We start from the raw sequence: 24868 nt of genomic DNA, 5'->3' as shown, positions 1-24868 counted from the left end.
AAAAAAATCTAAAATAGGCATAAGTATAGATGAATACGACTAAAATATCTACCATAGGCATAGGTAAATGTGCCACATAGGGTTTTAGTATGCACCGCCCCAATGGGGACAGCGATGATAATGTCTGTAAAATGCTGAAGAATAAGATAGAGCTTCATAAGCAAAAGACATATCCTATAATAATAATAATAATAATAATTTTTTATTTATATAGCGCCAACATATTCCGCAGCGCTTTACAAATTATAGAGGGGACTTGTACATACAATAGACATTACAGCATAACAGAAATACAGTTCAAAACAGATACCAAGAGGAGTGAGGGCCCTGCTCGTAAGCTTACAAACTATGAGGAAAAGGGGAGACACGAGAGGTGGATGGTAACAAATCCTATATCCTGATATAAAGGAGAAATGTGCCCTCTATTACAGGCTGTACAGCTATTTGGATGGATGGTACCCGGGGACATACAACTATTGGATTAATAAAGATTAATAGGAACCTTGCCTGAGGAGGTGGTGATGGCGAACTCAGTCGAGGGATTCAAGAGAGGCCTGGATGTCTTCCTGGAGCAGAACAATATTGTATCATACAATTAGGTTCTGTAGAAGGACGTAGATCTGGGGATTTATTATGATGGAATATAGGCTGAACTGGATGGACAAATGTCTTTTTTCGGCCTTACTAACTATGTTACTGTTACTTTTGCCCACTACATAACGATGCAACGACAGTATTGTGACATAAATAATGGAGCTGTCGGCTGCAGTGGCCTTCCTGAGAATACAGTGAACGCTCTGTACCTTCCTCTCTATGACACCCTCGTGCCCCTACAAGGCAATACACGGCGCCTAGCGGACCTGTAATGGCAACGCGGGTCGGCAGCCATCTTTGAAACTGGAGATACATATACGTTAATCATTCAGCTGCATTATAATATTTTGCCACATTCCCAGTAAGACGCATGCGATTTACACGTGTAATATGTAGAACTACTTGATTCCGGATGACTTCTTTCTATCTTTCCCATATCAAAGATGGCCGCCGCCGACGCCGCCAGCCCCCGGCGTGAGGAGCCGCCCACACTCTAGCGGTTTCTGCGCCCGCCTCCTGGTCGTTAGCTGCGTCACTTCCTGTGTCCTGCCGGTGTGTGGCGCCGCAGCGTGTTCTCCATTGTCACCCTCAGTATGGTGAGTATGGCCGCCCGGGAGCCGCTGCCGGGCCGGGTGGGCGTGCAGCAGGCACAAGGCGGGTGTGAGGCCGGGACCAGCCCCCTCCAGAGGCCAAGCACATGGCGGTGCAGCCTCTGGGCCTGGTGCTCACAGGGTGACAGCACATCCTGACGGGCGGCACACAGGGGATGGGGCTGTGTGCACATGCAGTCTGCAGTGGCTGATAACAGGGAGCAATAACTCACTGGATCTTTACTTAAAGGGGTTGTCCACTACTTTGACAACGCCTATGGTTTCCCTTTGTAAAATAATACCTATACTCCTCTCCAGTGGTGTCGGCATTAGTTCTCCCCGATTTAAACACATTTCCGCTAGTGAAAGGATCCCTTTAATAAAGTGCAATCCTTCATCTAAATCAGCATTACTGGCGGTAATAGACTCTGAAGGATGCATCGCACACTATTTACATGGAAATTTGTACCTAAAGGGAATCTGAGAGCAGCCTAAACTAGAGGCAGCCCCATAATCCAGTGATGTCACTTACTAGGCTGCGTTTTATCCGCAGGAGATCATCGTGCCAGGACGACTGGCCTCCTCGCACTGATTATCACTTGTCACTACAATGTCCAGACTGCTATGTGTGACCGGGGGCTATACACTGCTCAGTCTGCAGCACAGAAAGCCATCGTTACTGCTGCACCCAGTGTACTGAGTGAGACGTCGCTGGAATCAGGGTCTCTGCCCCGTCTCATGGTGCTGGCAAATTGCAAAGCAAAAACCTGTTGACAGATTCCCTTTAAAAAAAAAAAAGAGAGAAAAAGTTCTCCTGCCAGCTCCATTAGGATGACACTATGTTTCTGTTCATTAAACGCGATCTGTTGGCTCGTCCAGTACACGGGTATTTGCAGAAAGCTGGCGTTTGACACCATAAACGGGCATTTCTCGACTCCCTGCATTCTCCACCACAGTCTGCGAGTAATGTACATGTAGTATTAATCTGAGTTTTCCGTCACTTCTAGGCTTCCCTTTCGCTAGCACCGGTGAACATCTTCAGAGCAGGAGCTGATGAAGAAAGAGCGGAGACTGCCCGCCTGGTACGGCCTGCTGTGCAGCATATTGGCTGCGCTATGCTTTACTCCTCCTAGTAACAATAGGGCATCATGGCGCTCCCGGAATCTTCATACATCACAGGCCGTAGGAACGTTGGTGCAAGTTCTCAAGCATGGATGGCACAACTCCAGATACTAGCTATGAGCCTGAGGCATTGCAGTGTGTCATTGATACTTTAGTGTTGTTTTGTAATGTAAATTGTCACTTTTTTGTTCACTCTAATCGATTCTTCCCAATATTAGAGGAGACCAGTGTGTCAGATGTAGAACTATGTATGGATTGGGATACATTTGTTACCATTTCAGCAGCATAAATGGCTTTGTGTACGACAACTATAACCGGTCTAGAATATGCGACGTTTCTGTAGAAGTACAGTGTTGTTCTTCAGGCCAATAAGTAATTGCATCCCCTTCTCTCCTAATGTTTTGGCATAGGCACTAATAATGGTGTTTGATTAATTACTAAATATGGCTTAGGGCTTTATGACAATGACGGTGCAATGTGCACAAATATTCATATGCAAATACAATGATAAATGCCCCCAGAATCTTGTTATTTCCTGACTGCTGATGGCATAAAAGTAGTTGTGTAATGAAAGAGTGGCATATAGCAAGTAGAGGGTGCCTGCCGCAAGAACAATGCTCCAGTCCCATGTCCAGATCGGTCCGTCAGTGGAAGCCGGCATTCTGGGCACCTCTGGCGATTACACGGCCCTGCGACATCACTTTGTGGGACCCGGTAATCCCCAGATCTGCCCAAAATGCCGGCTGCCATGGAGGACTCGCCGGACCCCAGACCCGGGCAAATTTGCTTATGTGTAGTAATGAGCATTGTCATCTCTGGTTTGAGCTGTACAGCAAGTTGTAATGTGAAAATGTGAAGCCTTACCTTGGCTGGAGTTTACATTCTCCACTAGCGGTCTTCTGTGCCATACTATTTGTGAACATAGCCATGGGGGTAGACTGATGTCATTTTAGAAAGGTTGGACTCTGCCGGCTGTCTTGCGGTTGTATCTGTAGCACCTAATAAACACTTAGTTTAGAAATGCAAATGTTGTATTAGAGGGTTATTCCCCACCACCCACCCAAGAAAATAAAACATAGTCCCCTATGCATTGTATGGGGGATGGCATGCACCCTGGAACCCTCAGAAATCCCGAGAACGTAGCACAGGTGCACATGCTCGGCCTCTGTTCTGTTCATTGTCTATGGGACTGTTGGAGTAAGCCGAGTACAGGAAGTTGTAGATCAGAATCGCGCTTATATTTGTGAATGATGAACCATGTGGGGTTTACAATGAAATGTTTGTTGTTCTAGTCCTCCTTTATTGGGGCCATTGCAATTGGAGATTTGGTGAAAAGCACCCTGGGACCAAAAGGCATGGTAAGTGTTTACCTCTGAAAAATGCTCATTAAATTGTGAAGTGTTCTTCTGCAGTTAGTAGGACTGCAGAGTGTAGGGGATATTTAGAGAAGACGAGTCACACAGCATGTCTGCGCTGCCTTATGTACAACGCCAGATTTCACAATATAAACTGAATACATTACTAAATAGTTCTTGGACCAGATAAAGTTGGTGTACTTACTTTGACAATTCAGGTAAGAATGATTTCAAAATCCTTTACGGAAGGTTGCATAAGTCTGATTACCATTTCTACAGTGCCACCCCTCCTGCCCAAAACTTTTCACAGTGGATGGGTGGAGATGAAATAGCGTCCAAGGTTATTCAGTCTTATGAGGGTATGTGCACACGTTGTGGATTTCGCAGCTGTTTTCCCTGAGTTTACAGTACCATGTAAACCTATGGAAAACAAAATCCGCAGAGCGCATGCTGCGGAAAAAAACGTGTGGAAATGTAGCGTTGTTTATTCCTCGGCATGTCAATTCTTTGTGCGGATTCCGCAGCGGTTTACCCCTGCTCCATAATAGGAATCCGCACAAAATCCGCAAAAAAATCGCTGTAAATCCACAGGAAATCCGCAGTGCGGTTTACCTGCGGATTTACCAAAATCAGTCTGGAAAAATCAGCAGAGTAATCTGCAACGTGTGCACATACAATAACTGGACTCATAAAATGCTCACTTTAATATCAGGAGTATTCAGCCATTTTAACATAGATTTTCAAAGTCACTAAGCCAATATCATCCGGTCCAAGACATGTATTTAGTTACAGTATGTGCACAGTTTGTATTGTGAAATGTGGTAACAGCGCCGTCAGTGTACAGTCTGTCTGCTCATATCTGTTGCTGAGGTTATATTGTAATCTCAAAATCCCTGGAAATCTTAAAGGGACTCGTCAGCCAAGTACAGGCTCTCGGTGCCTCATGGCTGCCAATCATTTATATACACCTTCCCACCTGCTTGGTTTCCATCTATGTCCACCCTTCTCTGGCCCTATGAATCCACTGCTGTCAGAGGGGGTGGATATTGAGGGGAAACCAGGCAGGTATGGAAGGTGTATGTAAATGATTGGCCCCACCATGGAGCACCAGATGGCAGGGCTTAGTTTGAAGTCATTCTGCTCTACAGGCCCTTTTAGTCTGCTTGTAAAGCCAACGATTCAGACAAGTATTGTAATTGAAGAAATGTTCTATTATCTTTAAATCTGAGCTTTGACTATTTGAGTATTTTACCTCAGTATTTGTAAGTCAAAAAAGGATGGGCCAATCAGGAAAAGTAGAAACACGTCACCACTTTTGTATTTATTTTTTTTACCCACTCCTGGTTTTGGCTAACAAATACTGATGTAAAATACTGACCAAATACTGCTAGTGTGAATGTGGCCTTGGAGGAACAAACTGCAATAGCCAGTATAACTAAACGTATTAGGCTAGGTTCACACTGCGTTAGTGTGACCCATTAAACGGACTACGTTACACCGCGGCTTAACGCGGTGTAACGTAGTCCGTTAACGCCACCATTACTTTCTATGGCGGACACATCGCTAGCGCAAGCCCACAATGGGCGTGCGTTAGCGATGTGCCGTCATTGAGTGACGGACCCGAGACGAGGGCTGCAGCGTTTCCGGGTCCGTCACTGCTAGTGCAGATGGAGCTAGCAGATGCTCCATCTGCGCTAGCGCTGTTCCAACGTCGGCACTTGCATTAGCGCAGTCCGTTTAACGTATGCGTTGAACGGACTGCACTAACTAAATGTGAACTTAGCCTTAGAATAACTTCTTCATGCTAGTTTTCCAATATAAAGATTTAAACTCTTAGGGTACCGTCACACTATACGATTTACCTACGATCACGACCAGCGATATGACCTGGCCGTGATCGTAGGTAAATCGTAGTGTGGTCGCTGGGGAGCTGTCACACAGACAGCTCTCCAGCGACCAACGATGCCGAGGTCCCTGGGTAACCAGGGTAAACATCGGGTTACTAAGCGCAGGACCGCGCTTAGTAACCCGATGTTTACCCTGGTTACAAGCGTAAAACTGAAAAAAAACAAACCGCACATACTTACATTCTGGTGTCCGTCAGGTCCCTTGCCGTCTCTGCTTCCCGCACTGTGACTGCCGGCCGTAAAGTGAAAGTGAAAGCACAGCCGCTGTGCTCTGCTTTCACTTTACGGCCGGCAGTCACAGTGCGGGAAGCAGACGGCAAGGGACCTGACGGACACCAGAATGTAAGTATGTGCTGTTTTTTTTTTTTTAGTTTTACGCTTGTAACCAGGGTAAACATCGGGTTACTAAGCGCGGTCCTGCGCTTAGTTACCCGATGTTTACCCTGGTTACAAGCGAACGCATCGCTGGATCGCATCGCTAGATCGGTGTCACACACACCGATCTAGCGATGACAGCGGGAGATCCAGCGATGAAAGAAAGTTCTAAACGATCTGCTACGACGTACGATTCTCAGCAGGATCCCTGATCGCTGCTGCGTGTCAGACACAGCGATATCGTAACGATATCGCTGGAACGTCACGAATCGTACCGTCGTAGCGATCGAAATGGTATAGTGTGACGGTACCCTTACATGCATGGTGATAGGATTTCATATTCTGATTGTCTGGTTGCTTCCGTGAACAGGACAAGATCCTTCTAAGCAGTGGCAGAGACAGCAATGTTACTGTAACCAACGATGGAGCAACCATCCTAAAGTCTATAGGCATTGATAATCCTGCTGCCCAAGTGTTAGTAGGTAAGTGAGAAACTGACAGTCTACAGTACACAGCGGTTGCCTGTGATATCGATTCAACACCTAGAAACCTACTTTAGGGTATGTTCACACTGGGCGTTTTTTCGCTGCTTTTTTTTTATATGCTAATTTTCAGCTGCTTTTAACAGTACCAGCAAAACCATGAGATTTCAGAAATCTCATGCATACACATTGTTTTTTTGTCAGGATTTTGTGCTTTGCTGCTTTTCTTTTTCTTACATAGATGATGTCACTTCTTTAAGCGTTTATGCAGCGTTTTTCACCCATTAACTTGAATGGTTAATACGATTAATCCCCAATCCCCACAGTTTCAAGCGTGCCCTAAAAACTCATTTGTTCAGACTGGCCTACCGCCTCAATGCATTAACCTAACTATCCCTGTGTGGCCCATTCAAAAAAAAAAAAAAAAAGCATAATCGGGTTCCTCGCATCATGTTCTCATACACTTTATGCAGTTATTAGCCCTCTGTGTCTGTATTGTTACATACTTAGGCAATGAACTGGTTCATGCAGCTTTACATGAACACCCGAGCCTTACACTATGGCTGGTCCGAACAACGAAAGCAATTCTTACCATCCACCTCTTGTGTCTCCCCTTTTCCCCATAGTTTGTAAGCTTGCGAGCAGGGCCCTCATTCCTCCTGGTATCTATTTTGAACTGTGATTTCTGTTATGCTGTAATGTCTATTGTCTGTACAAGTCCCCTCTATAATTTGTAAAGTGCTGCGGAATATGTTGGCGCTATATAAATAAAATTATTATTATAATGGATGGTGAAAAACACTGCAAATGTGCAGGTTGACATTTTTTTGCAGCGTATTTGTTGCAGAAAAGTCAAGGACAGCATGATGTGACCTCACACTTAGCTCCGCTACATCTAGATGGCAGGTTGCATGATTCGACCACACAGCCTGTCATCCAGCAGACACTGAGCAGCGGACCTGAACCCCATTCACTTGAATGGGGGACCCGACAATACAGTGGTTGCCATTCTGCTATGTTCATGACAGCTCGGCAAACACTGCTTCTGATCAACGGTAAAATCATCCCCGCCGGCCACACAGCCGCGTTTTCCACACTGTTAAAAGGCAGCCTGAGCACTCAGCTGTGATCGGAGGTATAAAGTTTACCTCCGCTCACTGTAGTCAGCTGATGGGTCTACTGTTCCTATCAGCCGACGTCTGCTGCCGCTGATAATAGTGAGAGCATGAACTATGATGGGAGTATTCATCAGCTGACTCCTGCGCTGTAAATACACAAAAAAAAATCTGCGTGAGTTCCCCCCCGTATTTTTGATAGCCAGCCAGGCACAACTCACAGCTGGGGGCTGCAACCCTCCGCTGTCAGCGTTAGCAAGGCTGGCTATCAAGAATAGAGGCATCCCCACGTCATATATTTTTTTAAGTTATTTAAATAATTTTTAAAAATCTGCGTGGGGCCTCCTCCCCCCATTTTTTATAACCAGCCTTGCCATTGCAGACAGCTGGGGGCTGGTATTCTCACACTGGTAAGGGGCCATGGGTATTGGCCCCCCTACCAGCCTAAAAATAGCAGTCCTCAGCCGCCAAGAAATGGCGCATCTATTAGATGCGCAAATTCTGGTGCTTTGCACGGCTTTTCTCTGTTGCCCTGTAGTGGTGGCAAGTGGGGTTCATATTTGTGGGGTTGATGTCTCCTTTCTCTTGTCTGGTGACATCAAGGCAACGGCTTAGTAATGGAGAAGCGCCTATAAGACACCTATCCATTACTAATCCTATAGTTACATGATAAATAAACACAGCCAGAATAAAGTCCTTTATTTGAAATAAAACAATACACTTACTTTATTTAAAAATAATAAACACAGACTATGTGCCCACTTTCAGGATTGTTTGCAGAATTTTCCTCATCAAAACCGGACTCCTTCCGCAGGAAACCTGCACATGTTTTTTGTGCAGATTTTTCGCTTTTTTTTTCCAGAGCTTCCCAATGCAATAACATAGCTGCAAATCTGCAGATTTTCCGCAAAATTAATGAACATGCTTCGTTTTTTTTCGGTGAAAAAAAAGCGCAGCATGGGCACAAAAATTGCGGATTGTATTAAAATGATGGGATGCTTAATGTAAGCATTTTTATAGCGGAAAACGCCAAAAAAAAAAACGCGAAAAATCCTGAATGTGGGCACTCAGCCTTATTCTCACCAAACGCCTAATTCCACTGAATCCCTCGTCTTCTGTAATAAAACAAAAATAAAAAAACAACAATTTCCCTCACCTTTCCATCGTTCTGTTCCATGCCATAATCCATGTCTAGGGATTAATAGTTTTCAACCTGGACGGTGCCAAGATGCGACCGTCCCGGCTGAGAACCACTGGTGACTGAGCTCCTGGGAGTGCAGCCTCAGTGACTAGCGGTGACGTCATCAAGGTTACCTCCAGTCACTGAGGCTCCGTTCCCAGCAAGGCTGAACTGCGATGACCTTGGTGAGATCCCCGCTAGCACCATGAGAAAGTCTCACGGTGCAGAAGCGAGTTTACCGCAGTTCAAATTCACTGCAATGAAATTCTTCCAGTGAACTCTCTTCTGCTAGCGGGGATCTCACCCAAGGTCACCGCAGTTAAGCCCTGCTGGGAACGCGCTTCAGTGACGTCACAGCTAGTCACTGACGCTGAACTCGCAACAGCTCATTCTTCCAGTGATTTTCAGCCTGGACAGTCGCATCTTGGCACTGTCCAGTTTGAAAGCTGATTATACAATAGACCTGGCTTTATGTAGTGGGACAGAACAGAGAGGTGAGGGATATTTTTGTTTTTTTACTTGAACTCTTTTGCAGAAGACTATGGCGTCTGTGGAATGGACGATGTAAGTATGGAATAATTATGGTTTATCAAAGGAGTCTGTATCCTTCTTTCAATTAAAGGACTTTACCCCTGGTGTGTGTGTTTTCATACAATATGACTATGGGGTTAGTAATGGGGGTGTCTTATAGACGCCTCTCCATTACTAACATATGGGCTTGATGTCAACTGACAATACAAAGGTGACATCAAACAACTCCACCCCCCTCCCCCAAGACTAAGTGCCAGAATTTTTTTTTTTATTTTTTTTTGTGGGGGGGTCCCCCTATTTTAATAGCCAGTAAAGGCTATGTTTACAGCTGTGAGCTGATATTAATATAATGGTATTACCCCCTTCCAGGCTGTAAACCTTGGCCCCCAGCTGTCGGCTTTCCCTCTGCTGGTTAAGAAAATTACGCCGGAGCCCACGCAATTTTTTTCAGAAAAATATTTTAACGCATATACAGAAAGCTGCACACGAACATATTCTATCTGTATATACTGTATGTAATCCATCTTTCTATCCTGTTGGGTCCTGCTGTGATTTCAATGTACACGGCTGCTGAATTGCCGGCTTTTATTCTATCTAATATGTATATGTATGTATGTATATGTATGTATTCTATCAATTCTATTCTAACCTGTCACGCTGTGATTTTACTGTACGTTGCTGCTGAATTGCTGGCTTTTCAAAGGATCTAGAGGTAGGGTTCTGCAGGAAGTAGCTTTTTTTTCCCTCTGGGGGACTCAACTTTATTAGCATGCACAAAGACACACAAGTTAGCCCCAAAAATACATGAAAAAAGGGAATAAAAAATGCACCAAAACATGCGTTTTTGCCTCAGATTCTTTCCTGCCAAGAAATTGGGTTTTTCTGCAGAAAAAAAGCTAAAATGCCCAGTGTGAACATACTCTTACATTCAGATTATCAAACTGCTGGTGCTAAGTTGTTTTTCTCTTCGTCTAGATATGTCTAAGGTCCAAGATGATGAAGTAGGTGACGGGACCACATCAGTTACTGTGCTGGCTGCTGAGTTGCTTAGAGTAAGATCATTTTTTTTCTTTTAATTGAGTTTTCAGAAAAATGTATGAACATGTAAATATATACACGTGCTTACATACACTAATAAAGAGATTCTCTGGGGAAATAACATTTTGTACTGTCACGGCCATCCTTCGCTCCAAGGGGATCTCCTAATCCCTCACCTGGATGAACTTCTGATGAAGGGGCCGTCCTGACGAGACTGCGACCAGAGTCTTCAGAGCACTTTGGACACTCTGATTCATCTCGGCTAGTTAGTCAGCAGGGAGAAGTCCCTGATCCCAGCTCAGCGCCTGGTGTTCCTGGGTATGAGGTTCAACACGGCCCAGACCCGTGTCTTCCTCCCACAGGAGAAGTTTGCATCTCTCTGCCAGGGAATCTGCTCTCTAAGGCGACCAGCCCATCTTCCTCTACGGTCTTGCATGATGGTTCTGGGAAAGATGATTGCCTCCATGGAAGCTGTGCCTTTTGCCCAGTTGCTCACCTGTCCTCTTCAGCTGGCCCTCCTGTCTGTATGGGACAAGAGAACAGTCTCCTTGGACCGACCAGAACTTCTGCCTCTCAAGATGAGACCATCTCTGACTTGGTGGACGCTGTCCGCATGGTCCTGCTCGGGAGGTCCTTTCTCCCCCTCCGGTGGCAGGTCATCACCACCGACGCCAGTCTCCTCAGTTGGGGAGCGGTCTTCCTTCACACAGCGCAAGGTTGCTGGAACGCTCAGGAAGCCCTTCTCCTCTTCAATCTTTTGGAGTTCAGGGCAATCTTTCTTGCTCTTCTCCGCTGGCAGTCTCTCCTCGCAGGCAAGCCAATCATCATTCAGTCAGATAATGCCACGACCATGGCTTACATAAACCACCAAGGCGGGACTTGCAGGAAACAGATGATGACAGAGGCGACACAGATTCTGCGATGGGCGGAACGTCACGTCATGTCCCTGCCATATCAGCCGCTCACATTCCGGGGGTGGAAAACTAGGCAGCCGATTTTCTGAGTCGTTGGGGTCTCACATCAGGCAAGTGGTTTCTCAATTTTGCCGTCTTCAACCAAATATGCCAGAGATGGGGCACTCCGGAGGTCGACCTGATGGCTTTTCGGATGAAAAACAAGGTTCGTCGGTTCGTAAACAGGTCCTGGGATCCGCTGGCCATCGGTTGCGATGCTCTAGTGAGCCCATGGTCCCAGTTTCAGCTGCCTTAGGCTAGTTTCACACTTGCGTCGTGCACTGCACGTCGCTATGCGACGTTGCGGCGCACCGACAAAAGCAGTGAAAGCGCCGCACAATGGGGGCAGCGGATGCATTTTTCCAGCGCATCCGCTGCCCCATTGTGAGGTGCGCTGGGGCGGAGTTCCAGACGCGCATGCGCGGTCGGAAATGGCAGACACAGCGCAGCAAAAAACGTTACATGTAACGTTTTTTGCTGCCGGCGGTCCGCCACAACACTGCGCTACCATCGCACGACGGTTGCAACGTGTGTCAATGCGTTGCTAATGTTAGTCTATGGGGAAAAAACGCATCCTGCAGACAACTTTGCAGGATGCGTTTTTTCCCCTAAACGATGCATTGCGACGTATTGAAAACGACGCTAGTGTGAAAGTAGCCTTATCTTTTTCCGCCTCTCCCCTTGATTCCAAGGGTCATAAAAAAGATAAATGCAGAAGGGATTCCCGTAATCCTAATAGCTCCAGACTGGCCAATATGGGTCTTGTATGCGGAGCTGGTGAACATGCTTATGGACACTCTCTGGAGGCTTCCAGACCGTCCAGATCGTCTCACTCACAAGGCCCCCTATTCCACCCGAGTTCTCAGTCTGAGTTTAACGGCATGGCTGTTGAGGCTGCAGTCCTGAAGGAAGCTGCTTTTCTCAGTCATCCAGACCATGATTAAGGCGAGAAAACCAGCATCCTCGCATATCTACCACAGGTGTTGGAAGGCCTTCTTCCGGTGGTGTGAGGAGAACAGTTTGTTTCGAATGTCTTTTTCCCTTCCTTCCGTCCTTGGTTTTCATCAAGCGGGGCTCGACTCAGGTCACTTGTCCGCTCTGTCAATTCTCTTCCGGAGAGATCTGGCTTCCTGTTCCCAGGTGAAGACTTTTTTCAGGGTGTTGCCCACCTTGCACCCCCCCTACCATCCTCCGATAGAACCATGGGATCTAAACCTTGTTCTCGCCGCTCTTCAGCGCACGCCCTTTGAGCCCATCCAGGATATCTCGTTTTCTCTCCTGTCATCGAAAGTGGCCTTCCTAATTGCCATTACGTCTATCAGGAGGGGTTTCCGAGCTAGCAACATTGTCTTGTCGTTTTCCGTTCCTGGTCCTGCATCAGGACAAGGGAGTTCTCTGACCCGTCCCTTCCTTTCTTCCCTAAGTAGTTTCTGCTTTTCACATCAATGAAGACATTGTCCTTCCTCCTTTGTCCTTCTCAAATTCCTCCCCTGGAAAAGTCCCTTCACAAGCTGGATTTGGTCAGAGCTATTCGAGTCTATCTTTGTAGGACCACTTTTCGTCAGTCCGATTCCCTGTTTGTCATCACTGAAGGTCGTCGTAAGGGGCTCCCAGCTTCTAAGTCCACTTTTGCCTGTTGAATTCGTTCGGTAATATTGGAGGTGTATTGCGTTCAGGACAAACAGCCTTCTCCATGAGTGAGGGCTCACTCCACCCTGGCCGTGGGGGCTTCCTGGGCTGTTCGTCACCAGGCATCATCTTTGCAGATCTGCAAGGCTGCACCTGGTCATCCCTACACACATTTGCAAGGTTTTACAGGTTGATACCCACGCCTCAGCTGATGCAGGCTTGGGTAGGATGGTACTCAACGTTATAAACTTCTCTGAAGCACCTGGGGATTCAAGGTACTCGCATCACATCTAGATAAGTTCCTTGAGTGGTCTAGTTATCAAAATGGGAGTTACTTTTGGGGGTTTCCACTGTTTAGGCACATCAGGGGCTCTCCAAACACGACATGACTTCTGCTAATTTTCCAGCAAATTTTGCTTTCAAAAAGTCAAATGGCTCCTTCTCTTCCGAGCCCTGTCGTGTGCCCAAACAGTAGTTTTCTCCCTCATAAAGTGTATTGGCACACTCAGGAGAATTTGCACAGCAAATTGTATGGTGGAATTTCTCCTGTTACCCTCATGAAAATAAACAAATTTAAGTCTAAAGTAAAATTTTTGTGAAAAAAAAGTTTAAATGTTATTTTTGTTCTTCCTTCCATTAATTCTTGTGAAGCACCTGAAAGGTTAATAAACGTGAGAGGTGCAGTTTTTAGTATAGTGTCACTTTGGGTATTTTCTGTGATATAGGCCCCTCAAAGTCACTTCAAATATGATGTGATCCCTAACACTTTTTTTTTTTTTTATGAGAAATCACTGGTCAACTTTCAACCCTTATTTCCGAACAGAACAAAAAAGTTTCACAAATTGTGCTGAAGTAAAGTATACATGTGAAATGTTACTACTATTTTGTGTGACATGATTTTAAGGGCATAAAAATGCAAAGTTTGAAGCTTGAGAAATTTTCAAAATTTTTCCCAAATTTGCGATATTTTCACAAATGCAAGTCTTATCAAGGAAATTTTACCACTGTCATTAAGTACAATATGTCATTACAAAACATTCTCAGAATCCGTGGGATCCGTTGAAGCTTTCCAGCTTTATAACCACAAAGTGACAGTCATCAGAATTGTAAAATTTGGACTGGTCAGGAGGTGAAAACAGGATTGAAGTGGTTAACCACTTGGCATTTTTAGAAATCTGAAGCGGTTATGAGATGTTCAAAAGCCTGAGCAAGTTTTGAACCCAGATACCTGGAGCTCTCCCGATGATCAACTGTTCGGAGCCGCAGCTGCTTGTGTCGCGGCTGTGTGACAGTCACAACATATGCATGGAGAGCCTGTGTGTGTTGTGATTGTCACACAGCCGCCACACTTGCAGCTGAGGAGCCGGATACCTGATTATCGGGGCGCTCCAGTATCCGGGTTCCCGAGGCAGCTATTCGGTAACTTCTATAGCTATTCCGATAAGTGTTTATCCGAAGCTATTCGATCAAAACTAATTGTGTGCTCATCTCCTCATAGGGCGCACTGCTTCTATTTTTGATCAAGGAAAGTCTAGTGAAGGGGTTATTCAGGACTTTGAAACTGATGAATGATCCACTTAATAGAAGATCGCTGGGGGTCTGACACCTGTCAACCCCAAAAATCTGCTTTGTGTGCTGTCTAGTTGCCTTTGAAGTGAATATGAGCTACAGGAATGGCCACTACACTGTTTTCATCCATATACTGTTAAAGGGAACCTGTCACCCCGAAAATCGCGGGTGAGGTAAGCCCAACGGCATCAGGGGCTTATCTGCAGCATTCTGTAATGCTGTAGATAAGCCCCCGATGTTACCTGAAAGAGGAGAAAAAGACGTTATATTATACTCACCCAGGCGCGGTCCCGCTGCTGGTCCGGTCAAACGGGTGTCTCTGGTCCGCTCCGGCGCCTCCCATCTTCATTACAAGACGTCCTCTTTTGATCTTTAGCCACGGCTCCGGCACAGGCGTACTTTGCTCTGCCCTGTTGAGGGCAGAGTAAAGTACTGTAGTGCGCAGGCGCCGGGTCTCTCTGACTTTTCCGGCGCCTGCGCACTGCAGTACTATCCTCTGCCCTCAACAGGGCAGAGCAAAGTACGCCTGCGCCGGAGCCGTGGCTGAAGATCAGAAGAGGACGTCTTGTAATGAAGATGGGAGGCGCCGGAGCGGACCAGAGACACCCGTTTGACCGGACCAGCAGCGGGACCGCCCCTGGGTGAGTATAATATAACGTCTTTTTCTCCTCTTTCAGGTAACATCGGGGGCTTATCTACAGCATTACAGAATGCTGTAGATAAGCCCCTGATGCCGGTGGGCTTACCTCACCCGCGATTTTTGGGGTGACAGGTTCCCTTTAAGTGTTTTGTTGCTGTAGTTCACGGCAGAAGATCAGTGAAGGTGTCGGTTGTCAGATCCCAACCAGCCTGATAATGACTAGGTTAAGTTCTCAATATGAAAGTAGTGGTCAATGCTTTCGGTTTACACTTAAAGGGGTATTCCAGTGGCTTGACGTTTGTAGAGTTTTCTCCTACGCCTCATTGGGGGACACAGGACCATGGGTGTTATTCTGCTGCCACTAGGAGGACACTAAGTAATACAGAAAGAATAGCTCCTTCCCTGCAGTATACACCCTCCTGCTGGCTCCAAGTGAACCAGTTCTTGCTTAGTGTCTGTAGGAGGCACTTGAGTCTGCTTTCAGACCTCACCGTTTTTATTTTAGTTTTTTACTTTTTATTCTATATTTTTCCTTAACGGAGCGAATGGGGGCGACGGTTCCTTTCTAGGTTCCGATCTCTCCCGAATCCTCAACAGGCAAGTACGTGGAGCGTCCCTACCGTATCCTTTCTTGCAACCTTGGATGCCAGCCCTGAGCTCACCTTACGGGCAACGGTTCCTTCGCATTCCGATCTCCCCCATCCATAGCAGGCGACCACATGGAGGGATTAGCCCTCCATCTACCTCTCCTGCAGCCAGGTGCATGGCCGGACATAAATATGTATGGCATCCGTGCAGCCCCCCTCTGCATCACCACTGTTATAGCGGATGATGGAAGGCGGCAGAAGCTCTCCACCCCCTACCTGACTATGGTGACGGTGGATTGAGCACCGGCCCACCGCATCTACCGTGAGTACACTGCGGGGGCCGAGGCGCTGGGGGGACCTGGTCCCCGGGGTATGGAAGGTCCGCACCTTAAAACCCGGTCCGTGGGCGGTCTGCAGTGCTGCAATTCAATAAAGGAGTGTGGCTTAAGAATGGCGCTAATAGCGGTTGCGGCGCTGCAGGTGGCAACTGCAGGTTTAAAATTTAGCCCCCGGCTTTTCCCCTTCATACAGGCCAGAGTTTTGGCCACGCCCACCGGCAGTTACCGCCGCCCACTCTTTCTGGCGTTTCTTGTTCCCTGAGAAGCGCTCCTACTTCCTGATCTCGGTGGCCATCTTGGTACACCCACAGGGCAGATGCTCTGCTCCAGCCTTTTGAATCACAGCCTTCAGGAGTAGCGTTCACTGTGCACATACCGCGCGATCTCCCCTGAGGACTCAAGACACAGGACCTGGGTAAACTGCAGAAACATGGCTTAACCCTTCCCCTGTTAGTAAGCGCTCTCCTCAAGGCTATGCTATGCCTCAATCAAAGCCTCACATAAAGTCTGGGAAAACCCACACTATGTTTTGCGGCATTTACCGCTCGTAAGGTGTCATTACCCCGGGGTCACAATACCGCATTATGCACAGCTTGTGAACCGGTGACTTATCAGGAACCACCTGTTACTGATACCGAACCCAGTGAGCCTAGTCCCCCTGAGTGGGCTACCTCCCTTACCCGGTCTATGGCATCCCTGGCAAAGCGTTAGACTCGTTCAGAGACCCTTCCTCTAACCCGGGGCACTATTTCGGTCGACCTTATCAAGGAGCTCTCGCTCTTCCACAACAACAGGGCTCATGTCGTATCCTCAGACGATCACCGGGATTCGGGTTCTGAGAGCTCCATTTCTCGCTCCCCTTCCATTGGAGATAGTAGAGAACCTGACGATTCTGATACGTCCCTAGATCAGGATTTCCATCACGATCAGGAGACTCTCGACTCTCATGATTTGAGTCAGTGAATAAGGCTTTGAAGCTTGAGGAGGAACCTTTATCTAAAACGGATCATGGCGTGTCCTTTAAGAGGACCAAGCGAGCTCACAGAGTGTTCGCCACTCATTCCGAATTTAAGGAAATCGTTGAATCTCACAAGATCCGTCCAGATAAACGATTCATAGGGCAGAAGCCCATGGAGTCAAAATATTCCTTTGCCCAGGATCCAAGAATAGATTGGTTGCAGTCTCTCCCGATCACCTGGCTACTAAATCTATTTTATCCTCCTCAGAGGGCGCCTCTATTAAAAACCCAACTGATCGTCAGATCGACAATATGGCGCGTTCAGCCTTTGAAGCCTCGGCAGCCGCACTCTTCCCATCTTTTGCCGCTACGTGGGTGGCTAAGGCTATGGCCCACTGGGCTGAGGTCTTGGCTTCAGCGGTGCTGGATACCAATCTTATCCTCGAGATAGCAGACCTCACTACTCAGATAGCCAGAGTTGGAGTTTTTGTAGTGACCGCGTCCCTGGATGCCGCTAACTGCGCTTCTCAAGAAGCAGCAAACGCCATCACCATCCGGAGGTCCTTATGGCTCAGGGTTTGGCGTGTGGATTCTGCTTCCAAAAAGTCACTGACTTCTCTACTATACCAGAGCAGTCGCCTTTTTTGACGAAGAGCTCGACCAATTGATTTCCGACGCTACTGGAGGGAAGAGTAAATTTTTTCCACAATCACAGGCTTGGTCCCGATTGTTTTCGTTACAACTCAAACTGGTCCTCTACTTCCACATCTCCCGGTTCCGGATCGGGCACAACGTGGAGACAGAGGTTCCCAGGCCTCTTATTAACCTTCCCCTTAATGCCTTAATGGAGAGGCAGGCCTAGGCAGTCGGGATCCAGAGGCTCCAGAATGGGCAGATCTTCCACACAATGACTCCCTGTGGTATCCGGGGGACACCCTCAAAGTAGGCGGCCGCCTGCTTTCCTTCAGTGCCGCGTGGCTCTCGGTTGTTCTCGACTTGGTGTTCTCCGGATACAAGATAGACTTCTTGTCTCGTCCTCCCAGGGCAAAAGCATCAGAGTTCTTGGAAGCTATAAACTCTCTGAGAAAAGATGGAGTTATTCCGGTCCCTCAAAGCGAACGGTTTCAAGGTTTTTATTCAAACCTCCTCATGGTTCCAAAGAAGGACGGTACAGTACGGCCCATACTGGACCTAAAACTGCTGATCACGTTCGTCAGTGTGTGACGGTTCGGATGGAATCGCTACGTTCTATCTTCGCCTCCATGGGAAAAGGCGTGTTCCTGGCGTCTATAGACATCCAGGACGCGTACCTCCACATTCCTATTTTTACCTTCTCACTAAAGGTTTCTTCGCTTCGCAGTTCAGGAACAACACTTCCAATTCGTTGCTCTGCCCTTCGGCCTCGCCATCGCCCCCATGGTATTCACAAAGGTCACGGCGGCTGCCGTGGCCATGTTCCACACCGAGGAGTGGTGGTGCTACCGTATTTAGATTATATCCTCATCAAAGGCTCCTCTTTCCGCGCCTGCAAGGAGGCTGTGAACATCACAATAGATTCTTTTTCTCGCCTGGGTTGGAAGACAAACTTCAAAGAATCTTCCCCAGTACCGGCTCAGTGAATTTCTTTTCTTGGAATGATACTGGACTCGTCCCAGGGGTTGATGCTTCTTCCCCCGGTAAAGATCTCAGCCTTACAGCGCGAAGCTCGGAAGCATTCTCAGCCCCGCACTCACTCTCTGCGCTTCAGTATCAGAGTCCTCGGCAGGATGGTAGCACCCTTGGAGGCATTTCCATTTGCCCAATTACACCTCCGTTCCTTACAGCATGCCCTCCTGGCTGTTTGGGACAGGAACCCATTCTCCCTCGACCATCGTTTATTCCTTCCCCAGCGAGTCACACAGTTTCTCAGGTGGTGGATATTAAAATCTTCCCTGAACCAAGGGAAGTCTTTTCTTCCAGTACATTGGCTAGTTGTGACAACAGATTCCAGTCTTCTAGGCTGGTGAGCGGTGTTCTTACATCACACTGCTCAGGGCCGCTGCTCACTTCAGGAATCACGCCTTTCGATCACCATCTTAAAAATTCGGGCAATCAGGTTAGCTCTTCTCCAATTCCATCCCTTCCTGGCGGGTCGTCCCATCAAGTTTCCGTCCGACAATGCCATTGCCGTTGCATACATCAACCGACAAGGGGGAACCCGCAGCATGGCAGCCTTGAACGAGGTAGGTTACTTTCTCCATTGGGCCGAGGAAAACCGCTCAATGATTTCTGCGGTTCACGTCCGGGAGTGGACAATTAGGGGGCAGATTCCCTCAGTCGTCAAGGCTTCGACTCCGGGGAGTGATCTCCCCATCCGGAGATCTTCCACCAGATCCATTGTCGTTCGGGCTCCCCGGACATGGGTATGATGGTCTCACGGCTAAATTCCAAGGTTCCCGACTTCATAGCTCGGTCCCACGATCCAGCAGCAATCGGGGCAGATGCATTCGCACTCCCGTGGCATCATTTTCGGCTTCCATACATATTTCCTCCGCTCCCCTTTCTGCCGAGAGTCATCAAGAAGAATAGAGCGGAGGAAGTACCGGTAGTCCTTATTGTGCCATATAGGCCGCGCCGGGCGTGGTACGCGGAACTGGTTCAACTAGTCGCCGATGTTCCCTGGCGATTACCAAATCGCTCAGACCTCTTTTCACAGGGCCCCATTTACCACCAGAACCCCGAGGCCCTGTGGTTGACGGCATGGCTGTTGAGTCCTGGGTTCTAACCCAGGCAGGTTTTTCCGGAAGTCATCTCTACCATGATCGGCGCTAGAAAGCCTACGCCTATGCGCATTTATCATCGCACTTGGAAAACTTTCTTTTCCTGGTGCAACGACCAGGGACGTTCCCATCGCATTTGGAAAACCTTCTTTTCCTGGTGCAACGACCAGGGATGTTCTCCTCTTGAATTTTCCATTCCTTCAATCCTCAAATTTTTACAAACGGGTTTGGACTTAGGTCTCGCCCTTAGTTCTCTCAAGGGGCAGATTTCAGCCCTGTCCGTTCTGTTCCAACGCAGGATTGCCAACAGATTACTAGTGAAGATGTTCATTCAGGGAGTCTCCCATAGGGTGCCGCCCTATAAGATGCCATTGGAACCATGGGAGCTTAATCTGGTCCTTGGAGTCTCGCAAGGAGCTCCTTTTGAACCTCTACAGGGGATTTCCCTGTCCTTTCTTTCATGGAAGGTTGCCTTCCTGGTTGCGGTCACATCCATTAGACAAGTCTCAGAGCTGGCGGCTGTCTGTCAAGTTCTGTTCCTGAATTTTCATCAGGATAAGGTGGTTTTGAGAACATCCCCGTCTTTTTTTGCCAAAAGTTGTCTCATCCTTTTTTCTCAGTCAGGAGATTGTCTTACCGTCACATCGAGAAGGCCATCCACACACTGGATTCAGTGAGAGCTCTCAAGAGATACATCTCGCGGATGGCGTCCATCCACAGGTCGGATGCCCTGTTTGTGCTCCCGGAAGGGCCAAGGAAGGGGTTTCCCGCTTCCAAGGCAACAATAGCAAAATGGATTAGTTCAGCTATTCAGGAGTCCTACCGAGTCAGTGGTCATTCTGGCCCAGCATGGATTAACCCCTTCATGACCGGGGGATTTTTCGTTTTTCCGTGTTCGTTTTTCGCTCCCCTCCTTTCCAGAGCCATAACTTTTTTATTTTTCCGTCAATTTGGCCATGTGAGGGCTTATTTTTTGCGGGACGAGTTGTACTTTTGAACGACATCATTGGTTTTAGCATGTCGTGTACTAGAAAACGGGGAAAAAATTCCAAGTGCGGTGAAATTGCAAAAAAAGTGCAATCCCACATTGGTTTTTTGTTTGGCTTTTTTGCTAGGTTCACTAAATGCTAAAAATAACCTGCCATTATGATTCTCCAGGTCATTACGAGTTCATAGACACCAAACATGACTAGGTTATTTTTTATCTAAATGGTGAAAAAAAATTCCAAACTTTGCTAAAAAAAAAAAAAAAAAATTGCGCCATTTTCCGATACTCGTAGCGTCTCCATTTTTCATCATCTGGGGTCGGTTGAGGGCTTATTTTTTGCGTGCCGAGATGACGTTTTTAATGATAGCATTTCGGTGCAGATACGTTCTTTTGATCGCCCGTTATTGCATTTTAATGCAATGTCGCGGCGACCAAAAAAACGTAATTCTGGCGTTTCGAATTTTTTTCCCGCTACGCTGTTTAGCGATCAGGTTAATACTTTTTTTTAATTGATAGATCGGGCGATTCTGAGCGCGGCGATACCAAATATGCGTAGATTTGATATTTTTTTTTTATTGATTTATTTTGATTGGGGCGAAAGGGGGGTGATTTAAACTTTTATGTTTTTTTTATTTTTTTCACATTTTTTTAAACTTTTTTTTTTAACTTTTGCCATGCTTCAATAGCCTCCATGAGAGGCTAGAAGCAGGCACAGCACGATCGGCTCTGCTACATAGCAGCGATCTGCTGATCGCTGCTATGTAGCAGAATTGCACGTGTGCTGTGAGCGCCGACCACAGGGTGGCGCTCACAGCGACGGGCAATCAGTAACCATAGAGGTCTCAAGGACCTCTATGGTTACCATTCACAAGCATCGCCGACCCCCGATCATGTGACGGGGGTCGGCGATGACGTCATTTCCGGCCGCCCGGCCGGAAGCGGTAGTTAAATGCCGCTGTCTGCGTTTGACAGCGGCATTTAACTAGTTAATAGGTGCGGGCAGATCGCGATTCTGCCCGCGCCTATTACGGGCACATGTCAGCTGTTCAAAACAGCTGACATGTCCCGGCTTTGGTGCGGGCTCACCGCGGAGCCCTGCATCAAAGCAGGGGAGCCGGCATCGGACGGTATAGTACGTCCGATGCCGGTAAGGGGTTAAGGTTCATTCCACTCGGTGCGTCTTGGGCCATTCGGCACCAAGCTTCGGCCGCACAAGTTTACAGAGCTGCGGCCTGGTCCAGTCTGCTTACGTTTACAAAACATTGCCATATTCATTCTCAGGCCTCGGCAGATGCTACCGTCGGCAGACGAATGTTGCAGGCGGCGGTGCCGCATCTGTACCCTGTTAGTACAAGAAGCAATTACAGTTGATTGTTCCCCACCTAGGGACTGCTTTAGGACATGCCATGGTCCTGTGTCCCCCAATGAGGCGTAGGAGAAATAGGGATTTTTGTAAAATCCTTTTCTCCGAGCCAATCGTTGGGGGACACTGCACCCACCCTGTTAGCCTAGCGGCTTTGGTTTTCTGTGTTGCCTTGGTTTTGGCAAAGTTCATCCTGGGTAAATGTTAAGCTCCTACTGCTTTGTTACCGAACTTGTTCACTTGGAGCCAGCAGGAGGGTGTACACTGCAAGGGAGGAGCTATTCTTTCTGTATTACTTAGTGTCCTCCTAGTGGCAGCAGCATATAACACCCATGGTCCTGTGTCCCCCAATGATTGGCTCGGAGAAAAGGATTTTACAGTGAGTACACAAAAATCCCTATTTATCTGAATCTCTCATGCAATAAGAAGTACTATCTGTGGATAGGTGGTAAATGATAAGGAAAGAAATGCTCCTGTCAGAAGTTGAAGCGTTAGTTACACTTGCACCATTTTAATGCCATAGTGGTTAATTTTACTACCTTTTTTTAGGAAGCTGAACTCTTGATTGCCAAGAAGATTCATCCACAAACTATTATTTCTGGTTGGAGATTGGCCACCCAGGTTGCCAGAGAAGCTCTTTTAAATGCAGCACTGGATCATGGGTGAGTTATTACTGTAACTCATCGTCAACATTTAATCTTGTGTGCTTATTGAACTTTAAATACCATTCCACTGGTGTTTTTCATGCATCCTCAATTAGTCATTAGTAATGTGTGTGTTAAAATACTCATCGGTCACCTTCTTCTGCCGCTTCCAGCACCGCTCGTCTCCTGCATCGTGTGACTGCAGCTCTTTCTTGCCGCTCACACCATGGAACGATAATTCCTCTTAACCGTAAGCCTGTGAGAGTCCCATCCTGCGTCTCAGAGGCTTACAGAGAACCTCACTTCTGATCCGTAAAGAAGATGCTTTGTGAGCAAGCTGGTCACATGGTGCAGGAGAAGACCAGAGCAGCGCTGAAACCGGCAGCAGATGGCAATGCCATGTATTGGGTGCACACACTGTACATGTATTACTAACTGAATATATCACTAACAAAGTGAAGTGAGACGAATGCCGTAGTTCAGAGTCACACTTACTGGTAGGTTTACGGTATTTGCTTGAAATAAAATGTCTTAACTTTTCCATGAGAGATCTTCAGGAAATGCACATGTGCACATACCCTTAAGCAGGCAATAGACATAATGATCATTAAAGGGGGTTCCCACAAAGTTAATTTGAACTACCGTATATACTCGAGTATAAGCCGAGATTTTCAGCCCATTTTGGGGGGCTGAAAGTCCCCCTCTCGGCTTATACTCGAGTCATACCCCAGGTCGGCAGGGGAGGGGGAGTGGGGGCTGTGTAATTATACTTACCTGCTCCCGGCGCGGTCCCTGGATGTCCCTGCTTCTTCCAGCACTGCAGCTTCTTCCTTTACTGAGCGGTCACATGGTACCGCTCATTACAGAAATGAATATGCGGCTCCACCTCCCATAGAGGTGGAGCCGCATATTCATAACTGTATGAGCGGTAACGGTGACCGCTCAATACAGGAATTAGATGCAGCGGTGGAAGAAGCAGGGACACAGCGCCAGGAGCAGGTAAGTATACGGGGAGGGGGAGCGCAGCACTGCGCGATATTTACCGCTCCTCGTTCCAGTGCGGCTCCGTCTTCATCGTCCTCTGGCAGTGACGCTCATGTCAAGAGGGCGCGGTGACGTAGTCAGTGCGCGCCCTCTGCTGAACGTCAGTGCCGAAGACGGAGCCGCACAAGGAGCAGGTAAAAGTGCCGGGGTCCTGAGCGACGGAAAGGTGAGTGTGATTTTTTTTTTTTTTATGGCAGCAAAAGCAAATGGGGCAAGTGGCTGTGCGGAGCATCTGTATGGGGCCATAACACTTGTGCAGCACTATATGGGGCAAGTGGCTGTGCGGAGCATCTGTATGGGGCCATAACACTTGTGCAGCACTATAAGGGTATGTGCACACGATGCAGATTTAGTGCAGAACTGCAGCAGATTTTTCTGCAGCAGAAACGCTGCAGAACTGCACTGTGATTTACAGTACAATATAAATCAATGTGAAAAAAAAAAAGCTGTGCACATGGTACAGAAAAATCTGCGCAGAAACGCTGCAGATTTCAAAGAAGTGCATGTCACTTCTTTTGTGCAGTTCTGCAGCGTTTCTGCACCCTCCATAATAGAAATCCATTGGTAAAAAACGCATAAAAAAAGCATAAAAAGGTTAATGAAAACCTGTCTGCTATTCTAATGGACAAAGTGGGCAAGTTGGAGAAAGTATGGCTCCCCTGGGTGGAATATACTAGCCACACTCCCTTTGCCGTACCTGCATTTTATTTAACTAACGTTGAACCTTCGGACTCAGAATGACTTTCCGCAATTATCGCGTATATAGTGATTTTACCCCCGGGTCCCCCTTTTCCCCCTTACTCCCCCAACCCCCTCACCTACTTTTCTCTTTTCCCCATGCCTTCCTTACTCCCTCCTCCGCCCTATTGTTGTTAGTATATAGGAACACATATTACTCATTTACAAGCATTTGTGCATATGTTCTGTTCACAGCTTTGTAATGTTACTTACTAATGCACCATAGGTAAACGTAAAATTTCAATAAAAATCTATTGTTGAAAAAAAAAAAACGCATAAAAAACGCACCTGCGGATTCTGCCAGGAGATGCAGATTTTATGCAGAAAATTCTGCACCAAATCTGCATCGTGTGCACATACCCTAAGGGG

General features: G+C 47.3%; 1 protein-coding gene across 1 annotated transcript in view; it reads left to right on the top strand.

Annotated features, from left to right (window-relative positions):
- The first annotated feature begins 1057 nt into the window (after window positions 1–1057).
- The window catches only part of CCT2 (chaperonin containing TCP1 subunit 2), a 70145-nt gene continuing 46334 nt past the window's right edge, over window positions 1058–24868 (top strand). Inside the window, exons 1-6 of the mRNA XM_069764621.1 lie at window positions 1058–1190; window positions 2192–2266; window positions 3599–3664; window positions 6314–6425; window positions 10227–10303; window positions 22623–22735. Of these exons, the coding sequence (XP_069620722.1) occupies window positions 1188–1190; window positions 2192–2266; window positions 3599–3664; window positions 6314–6425; window positions 10227–10303; window positions 22623–22735 (446 nt within the window). The 5' untranslated portion in view covers window positions 1058–1187. The remainder of the gene's footprint in view (window positions 1191–2191; window positions 2267–3598; window positions 3665–6313; window positions 6426–10226; window positions 10304–22622; window positions 22736–24868) is intronic.

This window comes from Ranitomeya imitator, chromosome 4 (genome assembly GCF_032444005.1).
Source record: "Ranitomeya imitator isolate aRanImi1 chromosome 4, aRanImi1.pri, whole genome shotgun sequence".
NCBI classification, from domain to species: domain Eukaryota; kingdom Metazoa; phylum Chordata; class Amphibia; order Anura; family Dendrobatidae; genus Ranitomeya; species Ranitomeya imitator.
This window is presented reverse-complemented; position numbering and strand designations above follow the sequence as displayed.